Source organism: Oncorhynchus mykiss, chromosome 8, assembly GCF_013265735.2.
Source record: "Oncorhynchus mykiss isolate Arlee chromosome 8, USDA_OmykA_1.1, whole genome shotgun sequence".
In the NCBI taxonomy this organism is placed as follows: Eukaryota; Metazoa; Chordata; class Actinopteri; order Salmoniformes; family Salmonidae; genus Oncorhynchus; species Oncorhynchus mykiss.
In genome coordinates, this window is record NC_048572.1 from 63,746,930 (window position 1) to 63,769,338 (window position 22,409).

At 40.5% G+C, this 22,409-nt stretch overlaps 1 protein-coding gene across 1 annotated transcript in view; it reads left to right on the plus strand.

Annotated features, from left to right (window-relative positions):
* Positions 1–13,585, plus strand: part of LOC110530319 (beta-1,4-galactosyltransferase 2) — a 147,153-nt gene extending 133,568 nt beyond the window's left edge. The window contains exon 7 of the mRNA XM_021613255.2: positions 9,950–13,585. Within this exon, the coding sequence (XP_021468930.1) occupies positions 9,950–10,100 (151 nt within the window). The 3' untranslated portion in view covers positions 10,101–13,585. The remainder of the gene's footprint in view (positions 1–9,949) is intronic.
* The last annotated feature ends 8,824 nt before the right edge of the window (positions 13,586–22,409 follow it).

Sequence of the window (22,409 nt, forward strand, 5' to 3'; positions counted from 1 at the left end):
CTACGCTTATTAGCAGCCCTCACAGTCTGCGTCCTATAACGGCAAAGTGCAGACCTGACCCTCTTCCAGGTGCGCTCGCAACGTTGGACAAAAGCCTGAGCGGAGGGGACGCTGGACTCGGCGAACTGAGATGAGAACAGCGGAGGCTGGTACCCGAGGCTACTCTGAAAAGGAGATAGCCCGGTCGCAGACGAAGGAAGCGAGTTGTGGGCGTATTCTGCCCAGGGAAGCTGTTCTGACCAAGACGCAGGGTTGCGAAAAGAAAGACTGCGTAAGATGCGACCAATAGTCTGATTGGCCCGTTCTGCTTGACCGTTAGACTGGGGGTGAAAGCCGGAAGAGAGACTGACGGAAGCCCCAATCAAACGGCAAAACTCCCTCCAAAATTGAGACGTGAATTGCGGACCTCTGTCCGAAACGACGTCTGACGGAAGGCCATGAATTCTGAAAACATTCTCGATGATGATTTGTGCCGTCTCTTTAGCAGAAGGAAGCTTAGCAAGGGGAATGAAATGAGCCGCCTTAGAGAACCTATCGACAACCGTAAGAATAACAGTCTTCCCCGCTGACGAAGGCAGTCCGGTGACAAAATCTAAGGCGATGTGAGACCACGGTCGAGAGGGAATAGGAAGCGGCCTGAGACGGCCGGCAGGAGGAGAGTTACCGGACTTAGTCTGCGCGCAGACCGAACAAGCAGCCACGAAACGACGCGTGTCATGCTCCCGGGTGGGCCACCAAAAACGCTGGCGAATGGAAGCAAGCGTACCCCGAACGCCAGGGTGGCCGGCTAACTTGGCAGAGTGAGCCCACTGAAGAACGGCCAGACGAGTAGGAACGGGAACGAAAAGAAGGTTCCTAGGACAAGCGCGCGGCGACGGAGTGTGAGTGAGCGCTTGCTTTACCTGCCTCTCAATTCCCCAGACAGTCAACCCGACAACACGCCCCTCAGGGAGAATCCCCTCGGGGTCAGTGGAGGCTACTGAAGAACTGAAGAGACGAGACAAAGCATCAGGCTTGGTGTTCTTAGAGCCCGGACGATAAGAAATCACGAACTCGAAACGAGCGAAAAACAGCGCCCAACGCGCCTGACGCGCATTAAGTCGTTTGGCAGAACGGATGTACTCAAGGTTCCTATGGTCAGTCCAAACGACAAAAGGAACGGTCGCCCCCTCCAACCACTGTCGCCATTCGCCTAGGGCTAACCGGATGGCGAGCAGTTCGCGGTTACCCACATCATAGTTACGTTCCGACGGCGACAGGCGATGAGAAAAATACGCGCATGGGTGGACCTTGTCGTCAGAGAGGGAGCGCTGAGAAAGAATGGCTCCCACGCCCACCTCTGACGCGTCAACCTCGACAACGAACTGTCTAGAGACGTCAGGTGTAACAAGGATAGGAGCGGATGTAAAACGATTCTTGAGGAGATCAAAAGCTCCCTGGGCGGAAACGGACCACTTAAAGCACGTCTTGACAGAAGTAAGGGCTGTGAGAGGAGCTGCCACCTGACCGAAATTACGGATGAAACAACGATAGAAGTTCGCGAAGCCGAGAAAGCGCTGCAGCTCGACGCGTGACTTAGGGACGGGCCAATCAATGACAGCTTGGACCTTAGCGGGATCCATCTTAATGCCTTCAGCGGAAATAACAGAACCGAGAAATGTGACGGAGGAGGCATGAAAAGTGCACTTCTCAGCCTTCACAAAAAGACAATTCTCTAAAAGGCGCTGGAGGACACGTCGAACGTGCTGAACATGAATCTGGAGTGACGGTGAAAAAATCAGGATATCGTCAAGGTAAACGAAAACAAAGATGTTCAGCATGTCTCTCAGGACATCATTGACTAATGCCTGAAAGACAGCTGGAGCGTTAGCGAGGCCGAAAGGAAGAACCCGGTATTCAAAGTGCCCTAACGGAGTGTTAAACGCCGTCTTCCACTCGTCCCCCTCCCTGATGCGCACGAGATGGTAAGCGTTACGAAGGTCCAACTTAGTGAAAAACCTGGCTCCCTGCAGGATCTCGAAGGCTGAAGACATAAGAGGAAGCGGATAACGATTCTTCACTGTTATGTCATTCAGCCCTCGATAATCTATGCAGGGGCGCAGAGACCCGTCCTTCTTCTTGACAAAAAAAAACCCCGCTCCGGCGGGAGAGGAGGAGGGGACTATGGTACCGGCGTCAAGAGCTACAGACAAATAATCTTCGAGAGCCTTACGTTCGGGAGCCGACAGAGAGTATAGTCTACCCCGGGGGGGGGGGGTGGTTCCCGGAAGGAGATCAATACTACAATCATACGACCGGTGTGGAGGAAGAGAGTTGGCCCTGGACCGACTGAACACCGTGCGCAGATCGTGATATTCCTCCGGCACCCCTGTCAAATCACCAGGCTCCTCCTGTGAAGAAGAGACAGAGGAAACAGGAGGGATAGCAGACATTAAACATTTCACATGACAAGAGACGTTCCAGGAGAGGATAGAATTACTAGACCAATTAATGGAAGGATTATGACAAACTAGCCAGGGATGGCCCAAAACAACAGGTGTAAAAGGTGAACGAAAAATTAAAAAAGAAATGGTTTCACTATGATTACCAGAAACAGTGAGGGTTAAAGGTAGCGTCTCACGCTGAATCCTGGGGAGAGGACTACCATCCAGGGCGAACAAGGCCGTGGGCTCCTTTAACTGTCTGAGAGGAATGTCATGTTCCCGAGCCCAGGTCTCGTCCATAAAACAGCCCTCCGCCCCAGAGTCTATTAAGGCACTGCAGGAAGCTGACGAACCGGTCCAGCGTAGATGGACCGACAAGGTAGTGCAGGATCTTGAAGGAGAGACAGGAGTAGTAGCGCTCACCAGTAGCCCTCCGCTTACTGATGAGCTCTGGCCTTTTACTGGACATGAAGTGACAAAATGACCAGCGGAACCGCAATAGAGACAGAGGCGGTTGGTGATTCTCCGTTCCCTCTCCTTAGTCGAGATGCGGATACCTCCCAGCTGCATGGGCTCAGCACCCGAGCCGGCAGAGGAAGATGGTAGTGATGCGGAGAGGGGGGCAACGGAGAACGCGAGCTCCTTTCCACGAGCTCGGTGACGAAGATCAACCCGTCGCTCAATGCGAATAGCGAGTTCAATCAAGGAATCCACGCTGGAAGGAACCTCCCGGGAGAGAATCTCATCCTTTACCTCTGCGCGGAGACCCTCCAGAAAACGAGCGAGCAAAGCCGGCTCGTTCCAGCCACTGGAGGCAGCAAGAGTGCGAAACTCAATAGAGTAGTCTGTTATGGATCGATTACCTTGACATAGGGAAGACAGGGCCCTGGAAGCCTCCTCCCCAAAAACAGATCGATCAAAAACCCGTATCATCTCCTCCTTAAAGTCCTGATACTGGTTAGTACACTCAGCCCTTGCCTCCCAGATTGCCGTGCCCCACTCACGAGCCCGTCCAATAAGGAGAGATATGACGTAGGCGACACGAGCAGTGCTCCTGGAGAAAGTGTAGGGCTGGAGAGAAAACACAATATCACACTGGGTGAGGAACGAGCGGCATTCAGTGGGCTCCCCAGAGTAACACGGCGGGTTATTGATTCTGGGCTCCGGAGATTCGAAAGCCCTGGAAGTGGCCGGTGGATCGAGGCGGAGATGGTGAACCTGTTCTGTGAGGTTGGAGACTTGGGTGGCCAGGGTCTCAACGGCATGTCGAGCAGCAGACAATTCCTGCTCGTGTCTGCCTAGCATCGCTCCCTGGATCCCGACGGCTGAGTGGAGAGGATCCGAAGTCGCTGGGTCCATTCTTGGTCGGATTCTTCTGTTACGGTGCGTGAATGAGGACCCAAAAGCGAATTAACTTAAACAGAGCTTCTTTAATTACCAAACATAGGTAGGCTCAGACGGACCGGCAGATTCCGACAGGACAAGACAAGGTTACAGCAAACATGACGACAGTCTGGTTCAGGCATGAAACACAACAAACAAGAATCCGACAAGGACAGGAGCAGAAACAGAGAGAGATATAGGGACCTAATCAGAGGGAAAAAGGGAACAGGTGGGAAAAGGGGTGACGAGGTGGTTAGGAGGAGACAAGGCACAGCTGGGGGAAAGAGGGGGAGAAAAGGTAACCTAACAACGACCAGCAGAGGGAGACAGGGTGAAGGGAAAGGACAGAGACAAGACACAACATGACAGTACATGACAGTAGCTCCTTAACTCTGTCCTCATTCCTTTGGAATGGTACACGGTACAGCTGTTTCATACTCATCTGGTTTCTATGCAGCACCCTGTTGATGGTTGAGATGCTAACCGTATGGATGTTTTCAAAGACATCGTTGTCTTCTATAATGGTCCTTTGTATTTCCCTTAGTCTCATTGCATTGTTTGCTAGGACCATGGTGCAAATAGCCGCCTCCTGTTGAGGTGTGAAAAGGCGTCCTCTGCCACCGGTTTGAGGTAATCTTGCAGTCCTATGTGGGGGAAAATGCAGTGATGCATCGCACACTTTCACATAGACGAAAACTATGCGAACACACATTTTACTGTAAAACATACAGGTGGGTGCATGTAAGGTGCAGTATGTATCTGTATAGAGTATATTTCTGTATGCTGTGAAATACAAGTGGACTACTGTAATATGAAGCATTGTAGGAAGTATACAGTATACTGCTTATATACAGTAACAGTGCACTGTACATTGCTGGACATACCTGTTCTCTCTTCAAAACGTTTGAACTATTGAGGATACGGTTGATCTCCCAATATTCGACCGCCTCAGCCATTGTAAGGCCATGATTGACAACATGGTCTACAATAGTGGCCCTTATGTCATCAGATATGCGCCTATGTCCTCTTCAACCTCTTCCTGTGTTTTGCCTTCCAAGCATCCTTGCTCCTCTTCTTCCTCCTCTTGGCTGTTGACCCTGTTCATTTCCTGGTCCATCCATTTTTGGAAAATTGCAACTCTGTGTTGTGGTCTGTCTATATATGCTTGCCAATTGATTCTTCATGAGGTGCACCTTTGAGCAATTTAGACAACTGGTTGATTGTTGGTTGAACTAACACTTTACATTCCTTCATGAGTGAGGGTCAATTTCACCTGCACGATTCATCAATTCACGTTTTTGTACAAAAGGTCTAATAGAAATGTGTAAAACTATGCTTGACAGTTTATGACAAATAGTTCAACAATTTTGCATGTAAAGGCTTATGCAAGGAACTAATACCTAGATGTTTTGAGGGGTAAGACTGTTCAACAGAGAACCATCTACTATATTTTGATCAACATGACATGAGTAATTGATAATGTAGAAAAAAGCTGACACTTGTACATTATCAAATGCAATTTGTTCAAAGGAATAAGAAATTGCTTTAATGATGTGCACAAGTGACTAGATGATTTGGAATTTGTACAAGTAGTATCAAGAATTGCACTTTTGATCTAAGAAATGCACCAAAGCGACTGAGAAAAACTGTAAATGGAAGAAGTTTGGATCCACCAAGACTCTTCCTAGAGCTGGCCGACAGGCCAAAGGGCCTTGGTCAGGGAGGTGACCAAGAACCCGATGGTCACTCTGACTGAGCCACTTCTCAGTAAAAGGCACATGACAGCCGGCTCAGACCATGAGAAACAAGATTATCTGGTCTGATGAAACCAAGATTGAACTCTCTGGCCTGAATGCCAAGCGTCACACCTGGAGGAAACCTGGCACCATCCCTACTGTGAAGCATCATGCTATGGAGATGTTTTTCAGCGGCAGGGACTGGGAGACTAGTCAGGTTTGAGGAAAGATGAACAGAGCAAAGTACAGAGAGATCCTTGATGAAAACCTGCTCCAGAGAGCTCAGGACCTCAGACTGGGGCGAAGGTTCACCTTCCAACAGGACAATGACTAGGTTGATTGAATCTGTCACTGACGTACTGTGTGACAGACAGACAGACAGACAGACAGACAGACAGACAGACAGACAGACAGATAGATAGATAGATAGATAGATAGATAGATAGATAGATAGATAGATAGATAGATAGATAGATAGATAGATAGATAGATAGATAGATAGATAGATAGATAGATAGATAGATAGATAGATAGATAGATAGATAGATAGATAGCCCTTCATCCGCTGACTGGCATTTCTAACAAAGCTTTATTTATTCTCCAGCCTGACTTGGTTCTGATCCATGAGCCTCGGATTTAGCGAAAGTTCAGGTGCCATGTATACAATTTGTTTGGGGCTAATAAATTATTAATTCATGTCTTGAAGAGAGACAGAGAAAGCCCTATTAGGGAACCCCCCCCCCCCCCCCCGAAAAAATGTTTGTCCCTCATTAAAATGCTATGGGGATTATTTGAAGAGTGTTTTCATTCGTATAATAAGAGATTTGGGTTTTAAAATGGAGGAAAGTAGAAAGGCCTTGAAAGGACCTGGGTTTTTATAGCCAAACCTTTTAGAGAGGGTGCACACAGCGTATTTACTGGGCTGGTGCTGCTGACGTTTTCCTCTTTATTCTTGGGCATTAAATGAGGAGTTTTAAGGTGCTTTGATCAGTATGTTTAGGGCCTTTAGCCCGGTTCACTGGAGTTAAGATATTAAAGCCTCTGATGTTTTAATAATAAGGTCATAATAAGCCTATATACTCGTCAATTATGATGTGTGTAGCACAGGTGGCTGCTGAGGGGAGGACGGCTCGTCATAATGGCAGGAACGGCACAAATGGAATGGCATCAAACACCTGAAACCATGTGTTTGATGTATTTCATACCATTCCACTGATTCCACTACAGTCATTAACATGAGCCAGTCCTCCCCAATTAAGGTGCCACCAAGCTCCTGTGGTGTGTAGTACATAGAGGAAGGATGCACAAGAAGAACAACAGTGTCTTGTTTCTAAAACTCAATGTACTGTATTTGGTTCAAGATATATGCTTGCTGATGATCCCCAATTAAATTTGTCGATGAATAGAACGCACGTAGAGCAAGTGAGAAAAACGAAACTACTAGGACGCAGCTTTATCATGGTCAGAACACATAGATAATATTGTTATTAAGATGGGTAAGGGAATTGCTGTTACAAGAACATTTTCAGAGTATGTAACATCTAGCACACTGACATCTAGCACACTGAATCAGGTGATTCAATCCCTGGTCCTATCACACTTAGAGTACTGTCCAGTTATATGGTCAATCCCTGGTCCTATCACACAGAGTACTGTCCAGTTATATGGTCAATCCCTGGTCCTATCACACTTAGAGTACTGTCTGGTTATATGTTTAATCCCTGGTCCTATCACACAGAGTACTGTCCAGGTATATGGTCAATCCCTGGTCCTATCACACTTAGAGTACTGTCTGGTTATATGGTCAATCCCTGGTCCTATCACACAGAGTACTGTCCAGTTATATGGTCATCTGCAGCATAGAAAGATATGAAAAAGCTCCAAATGGCTCAAAACAGGGCTGCCAGATTCTCTTCATTGCTCTAACCGCATGAATATTATCCAAATGCATCAGAATCTCTCATGGCTTCACGTTGAAAACAATTTACTATCCAGTCTTCTGATTTTCTTCTGAATGTTATATTTAAAAAAAAAACACAGTATTTTTCAGTCCGGTTAGTACATACTAGCAACACGCATTACCACCAAACCAGACTGGCAAATTCAGGGCATCTAAGACAACCCAAGCCAAGGACAAATCGCCTTATATCGAGCCATAGCTGAATGGAACTCTTTACCATCCATATTTCTCAGGCAAAAAGTAAATCCACCTTCAAGAAAAGAATAAAAGAACATCTAATGTAATAGACCATATGACTGGACAACAAATAGAAAGAACATCTAATGTGATAGACCATATGACTGGACAGGAAATAGAAAGAACATCTAATGTGATAGACCATATGACTGGACAGGAAATAGAAAGAACATCTAATGTGATAGACCATATGACTGGACAGGAAATAGAAAGAACATATAATGTGATAGACCATATGACTGGACAGGAAATAGAAAGAACATCTAATGTGATAGACCATATGGCTGGACAGGAAATAGAAAGAACATCTAATGTGATAGACCATATGACTGGACAACAAATAGAAAGAACATCTAATGTGATAGACCATATGACTGGACAGGAAATAGAAAGAACATCTAATGTGATAGACCATATGACTGGACAGGAAATAGAAAGAACATCTAATGTAATAGACCATATGACTGGACAGCAAATAGAAAGAACATATAATGTGATAGACCATATGACTGGACAGGAAATAGAAAGAACATATAATGTGATAGACCATATGACTGGACAGGAAATAGAAAGAACATATAATGTGATAGACCATATGACTGGACAGCAAATAGAAAGCATCAACTGAATGTTAAATGTGTTTCCTGTCAGGTTTTTTAATTATCTGTATTGTCTACTTGTCAAATGTTTGTGAAGTCTTGATTATGGTTGTTTGTAATGTCTTGTTAATTGGTGTTGGACCCCAGGAAGATTAGCTAGCGTTATGGCGTTAGCTAATGGGGATCCTAATAAAAAAAATATATATATATATATATATATTTTTTAAGTCACTGTCTCTAAAAACTGTTTTATTTCCTGAAAAAAACTAATTATTCTATCCTTGCACTCTGATTATTATGTTGTACCTGTCCTCGCATGATAAAGCATTATGCCTCCAAAATTACTCTTAGCTCAACAAATTAGCCCTGTTTACCATAATTATGCAGATTCTGCTAGAAAACCAATCTTACCCTCCACACATTCCAGGGCATCCGTCAGTGTACCCAGGAGAGAGTGGTTCTAATCTCCTACTACGACCAGTGTTTACTGTTTACCAACATGGATGTTTTTGTTGATTCATGTTGACTACCTCTACAGCTCTGTTACTGGCCCCACCCTGCTCTGTTTGGTCAGTAGGAAGTAGGAGATGTGGTTTAGACATGGTAATGAGACATTAGGCTTGCCAAAAGAAGAAAGCCTACCATTCATCTCAAGTCCAAAAGATTAGTTAGCACCTCCGTGCACCGGGGCTCATGCATATTAAATCAGTGGATACAAGGCTTCCTCCTTCCAGAGTAGCGTCATCATCAAATATCCAATCATAAATCATCTCATGTTAAGTGGTGGTTTTATGGCTTTTTTGCCTGCTGCCTTGCCTAAATAAGTAGGCACCAAAACATGAATTAGGGAAGCTTTTAGTGTGACTCCTTACTCTGAGAGATGCCGTTTTCCACTATTACAGTCCATATTTAAGTAATATGTGAGAATATCTCAGATCTCTCCAACACAGGCCTCATTGTGAGATCATTGAGAGACTGATTAAGTACAGTAGTAGAGCACAGTCAGGCTTTTAATCTTCTCTCCTCTTTATAGATAAATCTCTCCCCCCTCTCTCTCTGTCACTCTTTACCCTGTCATTTAAAGGGCACATAGCCTAAAAGTAATTTAGCTTTAATGTAGATTCCTAAACAGATCTGTGTCTATAGAAATCTCTGTTCAGCTGCTGCTGCTGGGTTCTTCTTGGGTTGACTTGGATTGTGTCGTAGTGGGCTAATGTCAAAGCACATAAAAATACATCTTGTTTGAGCCATTCACTTTTCTTTGAAGATTGGATATGCGCTGCACACAGCTACCGAGGCAGTTTATCCATGGCTTTCTCAAACAGTAAAAGGACATCTGAGAAAACCATTGGGCATTGCGGCCTTGGCATTGGACAATGGATGACCGTTACAGCTGGATGATTCCTGTATGTGTCCTCTGAGTTCCAATACATGCCCATATCACCACCTATTGTCCAATATGGGAATAACAAGAAACATGCAAAACCAACCTGTACAGTATGTTAGCCACAATGATGAAAAAGTAAAACATACAGTAACATTTCACTGCTTGCTACAATGATAACATTTCCCTGTAATAATAATAATGACTTTTCCCTTCATCTTCTCCAGATTCAATAAGATCCAGAACACCAAGAACACTATGAAGAGAGACGGGATCAGCACGTTAACGTACCGCGTGCTCCAGTTTAAGAAGTACCCTCTCTACACCAACATCTCTGTGGAGATCGGCAAGCCCCCGCCCCGGCCTTTCAGGGGATAGACAGATAGAGAGACCCGGCCTGGACATGGAGAGGGAGGGAGATGGGGCAGAGAACGATAATGCACAGTAGAGAGCCTCCATCTCTGCCTCCACCTCCCTCAGCCCGACGCAGACCCAGATACCCCCACTGACCTGGGCTAGGAGCCCGCCAAGACCCCTCACAGCCCACTCTGAGTGGAGACACCTGTTGCAGTCCAACACTGCTCACAGCTCAATGGTTACGGCAGGCCTCCAACCTGGGATGCTGACTAGCTGACTCTGGGGGGACTAACTCTCAGGAATAGATGAAGAAGGGGGATGTATTAGATCAGATTCATTCTCCTGGCTGGAGCCACAGTGCTGTTCTGGAAATGTGCATACTGTACATGAAACACACAGCAATAGGGATGAGGATGTCCAGGGTTCAAGGGGAGTCATATCGACATTGGATCGTTGACACGCTGGGGGTTGGGTTTGGGATTCAGAGGTACTGGAGCAGAACCAAGAAGTGCAGCCCTGATCTCTCTGTGAGAATCTATCTGTCAATCAGAACACACTATATTGGCGCAAAATGAATGTGTACTGTCTGTGCCTGCATCTAACGCAGGCTTTCTCCATTTCCCATGTCTCTGCCATTGACAAATGGTTCTGAAGCAGAACGACATTGTGCACCAACTCCGGTCTCTCTTTGGTCTCTTTTGCTTGTGACAAAGAATTGTTACTATCTGTGGATGGAAACAAGTTTGAGAGACATATAGTGAATAAAGACCTAGTAGTGGATGGGTATGACTATCTAAGGAACTGGTTTTGACCTGTTTGTGGAGAAGAGAGGTCCAGTAAAAAGAACATAAGATGAACTTCTGGCATGGTTCTAACAGGTGATCATCAGACGTGTTCTGACGTGTTCTCACTCACAAAGGTTATAGTAGATAGTGATGGGAGTTTAAACCTTTGCTGTTCAACAATGGATACCGGCAGTTTTAGAAGAGGATCATATCTTGCTCCAAATGCGAGACTCTTTACTCATTTTTTTTTAGTTTTCATTTAGAATTTAATAAAATGATAAGGCATTGATAACCTAGTGGTGGGAATTGTGAATGATGTTGATAAGGAGAGTCTAGTATGGTGAATATTTGCATTGTAGCATTCATTCCATCCATTCCGAGGCAGAAGCACACTGCACTGAGGTGATAAGAACACAACGGAAGTTAGTTATTTCCTCAGGGTGGATTCCCCTAGAATAAATGGAAAACTAGCCCACATACAGTAAGAACAAATCTAATATCCTATTACTATTAACACTACCAGTGTATGAAAGCCTTTTAACGTCTTAAGTAAGTAAGCTTTTTCTTCTCTCACTCTCTTCTCCTTTTTTTGTACTGCCTAAACACCAAACTGATGCCTTCAGAATTTTTATGAGGGGCAATGATAAGGAATGCTGCATTTTGGGATTTTTTTTAATGACGTTCCTTTTGTGTGAAGTGACGTGGAAATCTTTTTGTACTATCAATGGTTTTCTTGGCCAGGCTTGAGTCAGTGAGTATTTAGAGATGCTCCAACCAGCCAGTTTCCCCTCTGTTTATTTTTAAGAGTCTTTTAAAGATGGAGTGCATTTCCCTTTTTTCTCTCGACAACACCCTCCACTGCCTTTTATTCCTCTCTCTGGCAAGGCCATATCTCTCTCTTTGTGCCGTGTGTGTCTGTGAACACCACAATGTTTCTCTGTACTTGGCCATCTGATGAACACACAGACAGCTGTATCTGAAGCACAGTGCTCCTCTATAGAAATATCAGCGGGATTTCAACAATCCTCTCTCGCTCTCTCTCTTTTCTCTCCTCTCTCTCTCGTTCTACTTTTTCATTTTTCAGTTCGTTACTACTGGTGTGAGTTGTTGTGCCCTTGGAAAAGAGAGCACCACGCAAAGTGAATACTCTACTCCCCATTCAACACTGGAGACGGATGTCCTTTTACACTACTCCATTTAAATGTAACTGTCAAATGGGTGTACTGTGTATGCACTGCTCTCTGATGACTGTGGACCACAGGATTTAGAATTTCACATATTCCTGCCTATGGTCCCAGTATAGTATGATTCATCAGGCTGCCAAGCTTCTGCTTTTATGTTCAATGCTGAGGGAATAATTCTCCAAAAGGCTAAATATACTACTTGGAACTTTGAGAAGGAGCTTTTACATATAGCTAGCATCCTCATTGCCTAAAATCTGTTTAACAGATTCACTACTGATGCAGCACACAACCCGAGAAAACTTGGTACTGAAGTTGTATTCACTGGTTTCATTAAAGTAAATATTTTTTTATTTTTTTTGCCAATGATGGCTTTTTATCATAACTCCAGAGAACTCCAAGAAATTGTTGTATATTTAGTTTAGTGTACGGTAGACTACAGGATGTGATTTCTGTACATATCAGACTTGTAGACTCACTCAACAGCTAGTAGCGATCATTACAGGTGCATGGACAGGCATTATCATGTCATTTGTGTTGTGAACAGAGGAAAACGTATAATAGAACTCAGTCTGTTCTGTTGACTTGATATCTATATAGAGATCATGAACCAAGTAGGCTACAACAGGAATAATAAATCCTATTGGTTCTATTATATCAATCTAATCATGAATCATATTGATATATCCATGATATTATCTTGTTTGGCCTATAGGCTGTATTCTGCCCCACTACCCCACACATAGTGACTGTGGTATAACATTGTAGGTACTGTATAATATAGATTTGATATGATGCGTATTGACAGGGGGACCTTTCAGCATAAGTTTAGAGACATCCTTCCCAGGACTATCTCTCTCTTTCACAACTCGCCAGCTATGAATCAGTGCTAAAGCAGCACTCTTTGTCTGCGTCCCAAATGGCACCCCATTCCCCACGTAGTGCACTACGGGGCCCCTATGGGCCCTGGTCAAAAGTAGTGCACTATGTAGGCAATAGGGTGTCATTTTGGTTGCATCCCTTTGCTCCCACCCTCCCTGCAGTCAACTATTATTATCTTCAGTTTGTCCTGCTAATGTATAATTGCGGAGCATCAGCTTTTTTCGTTGACCATGTTTTTGATGCAGCCTTGAGTAGGAAAAGTTGACAGGTGGAATGCTAATGTACTATCCAGCCTTTGGAGTGTGTCTGAAGTTCTCTCTTCATCCATCTCCTGTTGGCAGACATTGCACAGCTTCCTCCTTCTTATACGTTTCAACTTACTGCTCATTGAGCAATCTTTTCCATAATTGTCAGAGCCGTTGTTTAAAGGAAGTGGTGGGTAACTGAAACAGGAACAAGATAGGATGAGGGCATTGGAGAACAACATCAACTACTGACTGCCTCAGGTCTTCAAGCCTGAGTGCATTTTTAAAGATTTACTGTATCTATCTAGGTTTTGTACATTGAATGTTGAAAATGTTATATCTTATATAGAATGCATAATGTCATATCAAACCTACTTTTTCTATACAATCAATAAATCTGATGGTAAATGAGATACACTTATGTGATTGGTTTGTTTTTCCTTGCCAGATGAGAAAATAGATTTCACATGCATGTTGTCAGTTGCATCCCAAATTGCACCATATTCCCTTTATAGTGCACTTTTGTCCAGTGCCCCTTTTGACCAGGGCCCATAGGGCTTCAGGCAAAAGTAGTGCACTAAGTAGGGAATAGTAGTGCCATTGGGATGGATCTGTCCACGGTCCTGACAATGGGGCTGATAATAGTTTTTTCCCTCCATTGTTTCCAGTTGCCATGGCATTCAAAGAAACTTCGGAAACATTTCTCATTCACTCTGTCTTTGGGGCGTAATAGAAAATAGAAAATGTGCTGAGACTGAAGAAAGAACTCCTTCTGCTTATAAAGACAAAGTGGAATTGGTAGAGGTAAAAAAAAAAATGGTATTTGAATTTTTTATAAATCAGTAATTATAAATGTTGAGCTGTTCTTTCGACTAGTAAGTGTTATTGTTAGAGGGAGATTAAGAAACACCATCACACTGCATTGCGGCAAAAATTGAAACACTAAAACTACTTTGCTCCTCTAAGGGGAGGCTATACCTAGGTTACAAATGGTTTGCGTTAGCCAAATTCTAATAATGTGGTGCACATTTTTGGAATTATCATCAACAATATAATATTTACTAATAGCAGTATGTACCAAGCCCCGCTCCCATCAGTGGATGCATTACAAAGAAAGGATCATTTCTAGGTTGTGTTAGAACTATGTTCATACTGTCTCAGAGAGAAATCCACACCACCTTGGTTAAACAGAAAACCAAACAGTTATTGTTGAGATGCCAGCACTGTCCCCAAACTATCAACAACAGGGATTTGGGGAAATAGGACAATGAACCACTGGCATCCCCTTACTGACAAGACATCCAGTGTGTAATAAACATCCTTCTACACAACAATGGCAACACAATGTAGACAGTATAGTTAATTGACATAAAAGGACATACAAAGACACTTTATTTTCACTTACTGTAAGTTTACATTGGGTATTTAATGACAGATGGAGGGAGTTACAAAAGGCATGGATAAAAGATAAACTACGTACAACAATTCAATAACATAATCAAGAGACATTAGGAGAGTCGACTGGAGAGGTGTAATCAGAGCCAGTCCTGAAATGACAAGGCTTGGATGTTGGCAAAAAGTATATCTATCCATATAGTCTATCTATCCATATAGTCTATCTATAAAGTCTATCTATCCATATAGTCTATCCATATAGTCTATCTATCCACACAGTCTATCTATCCATATAGTCTATCCATATAGTCTATCTATCCATACAGTGTATCTATCCATGTAGTATATCTATCCATGTAGTCTATCCATATAGTCTATCCATATATTCTATCTATCCATATAGTCTATCCATGTAGTCTATCTATCCATACAGTCTATCCAAAGAGTATATCTATCCATAAAGTATATCTATCCATAAAGTATATCTATCCATATAGTCTATCTATCCATATAGTCTATCTATCCATAAAGTATATCTATCCATATAGTCTATCTATCCATATAGTCTATCCATGTAGTCTATCCATGTAGTCTATCCATGTACTCTATCCATATAGTCTATCCATGTAGTCTATCCATATAGTCTAACCATGTAGTCTATCCATGTAGTCTATCCATATAGTCTATCTATCCATGTAGTCTATCCAGATAGTCTATCTATCCATGTAGTCTATCCATAAAGTATATCCATGTAGTCTATCCATATAGTACATCTATCCATATAGTCTATCTATCCATGTAGTCAATCCATTTAGTCTATCCATATAGTATATCTATCCATATAGTCTATCCATATAGTCTATCTATCCATGTAGTCTATCCATAAAGTATATCCATGTAGTCTATCCATGTAGTCTATCCAGAAAGTCTATCCATGTAGTCTATCCATATAGTCTACCTATCCATGTAGTCTATCCATATAGTCTATCTATCCATGTAGTCTATCCATAAAGTATATCCATGTGGTCTATCCATATAGTACATCTATCCATATAGTCTATCTATCCATGTAGTCAATCCATATAGTCTATTCATATAGTCTATCTATCCACATAGTCTATCCATATAGTCTATCTATCCATGTAGTCAATCCATATAGTCTATTCATATAGTCTATCTATCCACATAGTCTATCCATATAGTCTATCCATATAGTCTATGTATCCATATAGTCTATCAATATAGTCTATCCATGTAGTCTATCCATGTAGTCTATCCATATAGTCTATCCATGTTCTCTATCCATATAGTCTATCCATGTAGTCTATCCATGTAGTCTATACATGTAGTCTATCCATATAGTCTATTCATGTACTCTATCCATATAGTCTACCCATATAGTCTATCCATATAGTCTATCCATGTAGTCTATCCATATAGTCTATCCATATAGTCTATCCATGTTCTCTATCCATATAGTCTATCCATATAGTCTATCCATATAGTCTATCCATATAGTCTATCCATGTTCTCTATCCATGTACTCTATCCATATAGTCTATCCATGTAGTCTATCCATATAGTCTATTCATGTAGTCTATCCATATAGTCTATCCATATAGTCTATCCATGTTCTCTATCCATGTACTCTATCCATATAGTCTATCCATATAGTCTATTCATATAGTCTATCCATGTAGTCTATCCATATAGTCTATCCATATAGTCTATTCATATAGTCTATCCATATAGTCTATCCATATAGTCTATCCATATAGTCTATTCATATAGTCTATCCATGTAGTCTATCCATATAGTCTATCCATATAGTCTATCCATATAGTCTATCCATGTTCTCTATCCATGTACTCTATCCATATAGTCTATCCATATAGTCTATTCATGTAGTCTATCCATATAGTCTATCCATATAGTCTATCCATGTTCTCTATCCATGTACTCTACCCATAAAGTCTATCCATATAGTCTATCCATGTACTCTATCCATATAGTCTATCCATGTAGTCTATCCATGTAGTCTATCCATATAGTCTATCCATATAGTCTACCCATATAGTCTATCCATGTAGTCTATCCATGTAGTCTATCCATGTAGTCTATCCATATAGTCTATCAATATAGTCTATCCATGTAGTCTATCCATGTAGTCTATCCATATAGTCTATCCATGTACTCTATCCATATAGTCTATCCATGTAGTCTATCCATAAAGTATATCCATGTAGTCTATCCATATAGTACATCTATCCATATAGTCTATCTATCCAGGTAGTCAATCCATTTAGTCTATCCATATAGTATATCTATCCATATAGTCTATCCATATAGTCTATCTATCCATGTAGTCTATCCATAAAGTATATCCATGTAGTCTATCCATGTAGTCTATCCAGAAAGTCTATCCATGTAGTCTATCCATATAGTCTACCTATCCATGTAGTCTATCCATATAGTCTATCTATCCATGTAGTCTATCCATAAAGTATATCCATGTGGTCTATCCATATAGTACATCTATCCATATAGTCTATCTATCCATGTAGTCAATCCATATAGTCTATTCATATAGTCTATCTATCCACATAGTCTATCCATATAGTCTATCTATCCATGTAGTCAATCCATATAGTCTATTCATATAGTCTATCTATCCACATAGTCTATCCATATAGTCTATCCATATAGTCTATGTATCCATATAGTCTATCAATATAGTCTATCCATGTAGTCTATCCATGTAGTCTATCCATATAGTCTATCCATGTTCTCTATCCATATAGTCTATCCATGTAGTCTATCCATGTAGTCTATACATGTAGTCTATCCATATAGTCTATTCATGTACTCTATCCATATAGTCTACCCATATAGTCTATCCATATAGTCTATCCATGTAGTCTGTCCATATAGTCTATCCATATAGTCTATCCATGTTCTCTATCCATATAGTCTATCCATATAGTCTATCCATATAGTCTATCCATATAGTCTATCCATGTTCTCTATCCATGTACTCTATCCATATAGTCTATCCATGTAGTCTATCCATATAGTCTATTCATGTAGTCTATCCATATAGTCTATCCATATAGTCTATCCATGTTCTCTATCCATGTACTCTATCCATATAGTCTATCCATATAGTCTATTCATATAGTCTATCCATGTAGTCTATCCATATAGTCTATCCATATAGTCTATTCATATAGTCTATCCATATAGTCTATCCATATAGTCTATCCATATAGTCTATTCATATAGTCTATCCATGTAGTCTATCCATATAGTCTATCCATATAGTCTATCCATATAGTCTATCCATGTTCTCTATCCATGTACTCTATCCATATAGTCTATCCATATAGTCTATTCATGTAGTCTATCCATATAGTCTATCCATATAGTCTATCCATGTTCTCTATCCATGTACTCTACCCATAAAGTCTATCCATATAGTCTATCCATGTACTCTATCCATATAGTCTATCCATGTAGTCTATCCATGTAGTCTATCCATATAGTCTATCCATATAGTCTACCCATATAGTCTATCCATGTAGTCTATCCATGTAGTCTATCCATGTAGTCTATCCATATAGTCTATCAATATAGTCTATCCATGTAGTCTATCCATGTAGTCTATCCATATAGTCTATCCATGTACTCTATCCATATAGTCTATCCATGTAGTCTATCCATATAGTCTATTCATGTAGTCTATCCATATAGTCTATCCATATAGTCTATCCATGTTCTCTATCCATGTACTCTATCCATATAGTCTATCCATGTAGTCTATCCATATAGTCTATTCATGTAGTCTATCCATGTAGTCTGTCCATATAGTCTATCCATATAGTCTATTCATGTAGTCTATCCATATAGTCTACCCATATAGTCTATCCATATAGTCTACCCATATAGTATATACCTGTAGTCTATCCATATAGTCTATTCATGTAGTCTATCCATATAGTCTACCCATATAGTCTATCCATATAGTATATACCTGTAGTCTATCCATATAGTCTACCCATATAGTCTATTCATGTTCTCTATCCATGTAGTCTATCCATATAGTCTATCCATATAGTCTATCCATATAGTCTATCCATATAGTCTATCCATATAGTCTATCCATATAGTCTATCCATATAGTCTATCCATGTTCTCTATCCATGTAGTCTATCCATATAGTATATCCATATAGTCTATCCATATAGTCTATCCATATAGTCTATCCATGTTCTCTATCCATATAGTCTATCCATGTAGTCTACCCATATAGTCTACCCATATAGTCTATCCATATAGTCTATCCATATAGTCTATCCATGTTCTCTATCCATGTAGTCTATCCATGTAGTCTATCCATATAGTCTATCCATGTAGTCTATCCATGTAGTCTATCCATATAGTCTATCCATATAGTCTATCCATGTTCTCTATCCATATAGTCTACCCATATAGTCTACCCATATAGTCTATCCATGTAGTCTACCCATATAGTCTATCCATGTAGTCTACCCATATAGTCTATCCATATAGTCTATCCATGTAGTCTATCCATGTAGTCTATCCATATAGTCTACCCATATAGTCTATCCATATAGTCTATCCATGTTCTCTATCCATATAGTCTACCCATATAGTCTATCCATATAGTCTATCCATGTTCTCTATCCATATAGTCTATCCATATAGTCTATCCATATAGTCTATCCATATAGTCTATCCATGTTCTCTATCCATATAGTCTATCCATATAGTCTATCCATATAGTCTATCCATATAGTCTATCCATGTTCTCTATCCATATAGTCTATCCATGTAGTCTATCCATATAGTCTATCCATATAGTCTATCCATATAGTCTACCCATACAGTCTATCCATGTTCTCTATCCATATAGTCTACCCATATAGTCTATCCATATAGTCTATCCATGTTCTCTATCCATGTAGTCTATCCATATAGTCTATCCATATAGTCTACCCATATAGTCTATCCATGTTCTCTATCCATATAGTCTACCCATATAGTCTATCCATGTAGTCTATCCATGTAGTCTATTCATATAGTCTATCCATATAGTCTATCCATGTTCTCTATCCATATAGTCTACCCATATAGTCTATCCATATAGTCTATCCATGTTCTCTATCCATGTAGTCTATCCATATAGTCTATCCATATAGTCGATCCATGTAGTCTACCCATATAGTCTATCCATATAGTCTACCCATATAGTCTATCCATATAGTCTATCCATATAGTCTATCCATGTAGTCTATCCATATAGTCTATCCATATAGTCTATCCATGTTCTCTATCCATATAGTCTATCCATGTAGTCTATCCATATAGTCTACCCATATAGTCTATCCATATAGTCTATCCATATAGTCTATACATGTAGTCTATCCATATAGTCAATCCATATAGTCTATCCATATAGTCTATCCATGTTCTCTATCCATGTAGTCTATCCATATAGTCTATCCATATAGTCTATCCATATAGTCTATCCATGTTCTCTATCCATATAGTCTATCCATGTAGTCTACCCATATAGTCTACCCATATAGTCTATCCATATAGTCTATCCATATAGTCTATCCATATAGTCTATCCATATAGTCTATCCATGTTCTCTATCCATATAGTCTATCCATGTAGTCTATCCATATAGTCTATCCATATAGTCTATCCATATAGTCTACCCATACAGTCTATCCATGTTCTCTATCCATATAGTCTACCCATATAGTCTATCCATATAGTCTATCCATGTTCTCTATCCATGTAGTCTATCCATATAGTCTATCCATATAGTCTACCCATATAGTCTATCCATGTTCTCTATCCATATAGTCTACCCATATAGTCTATCCATGTAGTCTATCCATGTAGTCTATTCATATAGTCTATCCATATAGTCTATCCATGTTCTCTATCCATATAGTCTACCCATATAGTCTATCCATATAGTCTATCCATGTTCTCTATCCATGTAGTCTATCCATATAGTCTATCCATATAGTCGATCCATGTAGTCTACCCATATAGTCTATCCATATAGTCTACCCATATAGTCTATCCATATAGTCTATCCATATAGTCTATCCATGTAGTCTATCCATATAGTCTATCCATATAGTCTATCCATGTTCTCTATCCATATAGTCTATCCATGTAGTCTATCCATATAGTCTACCCATATAGTCTATCCATATAGTCTATCCATATAGTCTATACATGTAGTCTATCCATATAGTCAATCCATATAGTCTATCCATATAGTCTATCCATGTTCTCTATCCATGTAGTCTATCCATATAGTCTATCCATATAGTCTATCCATATAGTCTATCCATGTTCTCTATCCATATAGTCTATCCATGTAGTCTACCCATATAGTCTACCCATATAGTCTATCCATATAGTCTATCCATATAGTCTATCCATGTTCTCTATCCATGTAGTCTATCCATGTAGTCTATCCATATAGTCTATCCATGTAGTCTATCCATGTAGTCTATCCATATAGTCTATCCATATAGTCTATCCATGTTCTCTATCCATATAGTCTACCCATATAGTCTACCCATATAGTCTATCCATGTAGTCTACCCATATAGTCTATCCATGTAGTCTACCCATATAGTCTATCCATGTTCTCTATCCATATAGTCTATCCATGTAGTCTATCCATGTAGTCTATCCATATAGTCTATCCATATAGTCTATCCATATAGTCTACCCATATAGTCTATCCATGTTCTCTATCCATATAGTCTACCCATATAGTCTATCCATGTAGTCTATCCATGTAGTCTATCCATATAGTCTATCCATGTTCTCTATCCATATAGTCAATCCATATAGTCTATCCATATAGTCTATCCATGTTCTCTATCCATATAGTCTATCCATATAGTCTATCCATATAGTCTATCCATGTTCTCTATCCATATAGTCTATCCATGTAGTCTATCCATATAGTCTATCCATATAGTCTATCCATATAGTCTACCCATATAGTCTATCCATGTTCTCTATCCATATAGTCTACCCATATAGTCTATCCATGTAGTCTATCCATGTAGTCTATCCATATAGTCTATCCATATAGTCTATCCATGTTCTCTATCCATATAGTCTACCCATATAGTCTATCCATATAGTCTATCCATGTTCTCTATCCATGTAGTCTATCCATATAGTCTATCCATATAGTCTATCCATGTAGTCTACCCATATAGTCTATCCATATAGTCTACCCATATAGTCTATCCATATAGTCTATCCATATAGTCTATCCATGTAGTCTATCCATATAGTCTATCCATATAGTCTATCCATGTTCTCTATCCATATAGTCTATCCATGTAGTCTATCCATATAGTCTACCCATATAGTCTATCCATATAGTCTATCCATATAGTCTATCCATGTTCTCTATCCATATAGTCTATCCATGTAGTCTATACATGTAGTCTATCCATGTAGTCTATCCATATAGTCTATACATGTAGTCTATCCATATAGTCTATCCATGTAGTCTATACATGTAGTCTATCCATGTAGTCTATCCATATAGTCTATACATGTAGTCTATCCATATAGTCTATACATGTAGTCTATCCATATAGTCTATTAATGTAGTCTATCCATATAGTCTATCCATGTAGTCTACCCATATAGTCTATCCATATAGTCTATCCATGTAGTCTATCCATATAGTCTATCCATGTTCTCTATCCATATAGTCTATCCATGTAGTCTATCCATGTAGTCTATACATGTAGTCTATCCATA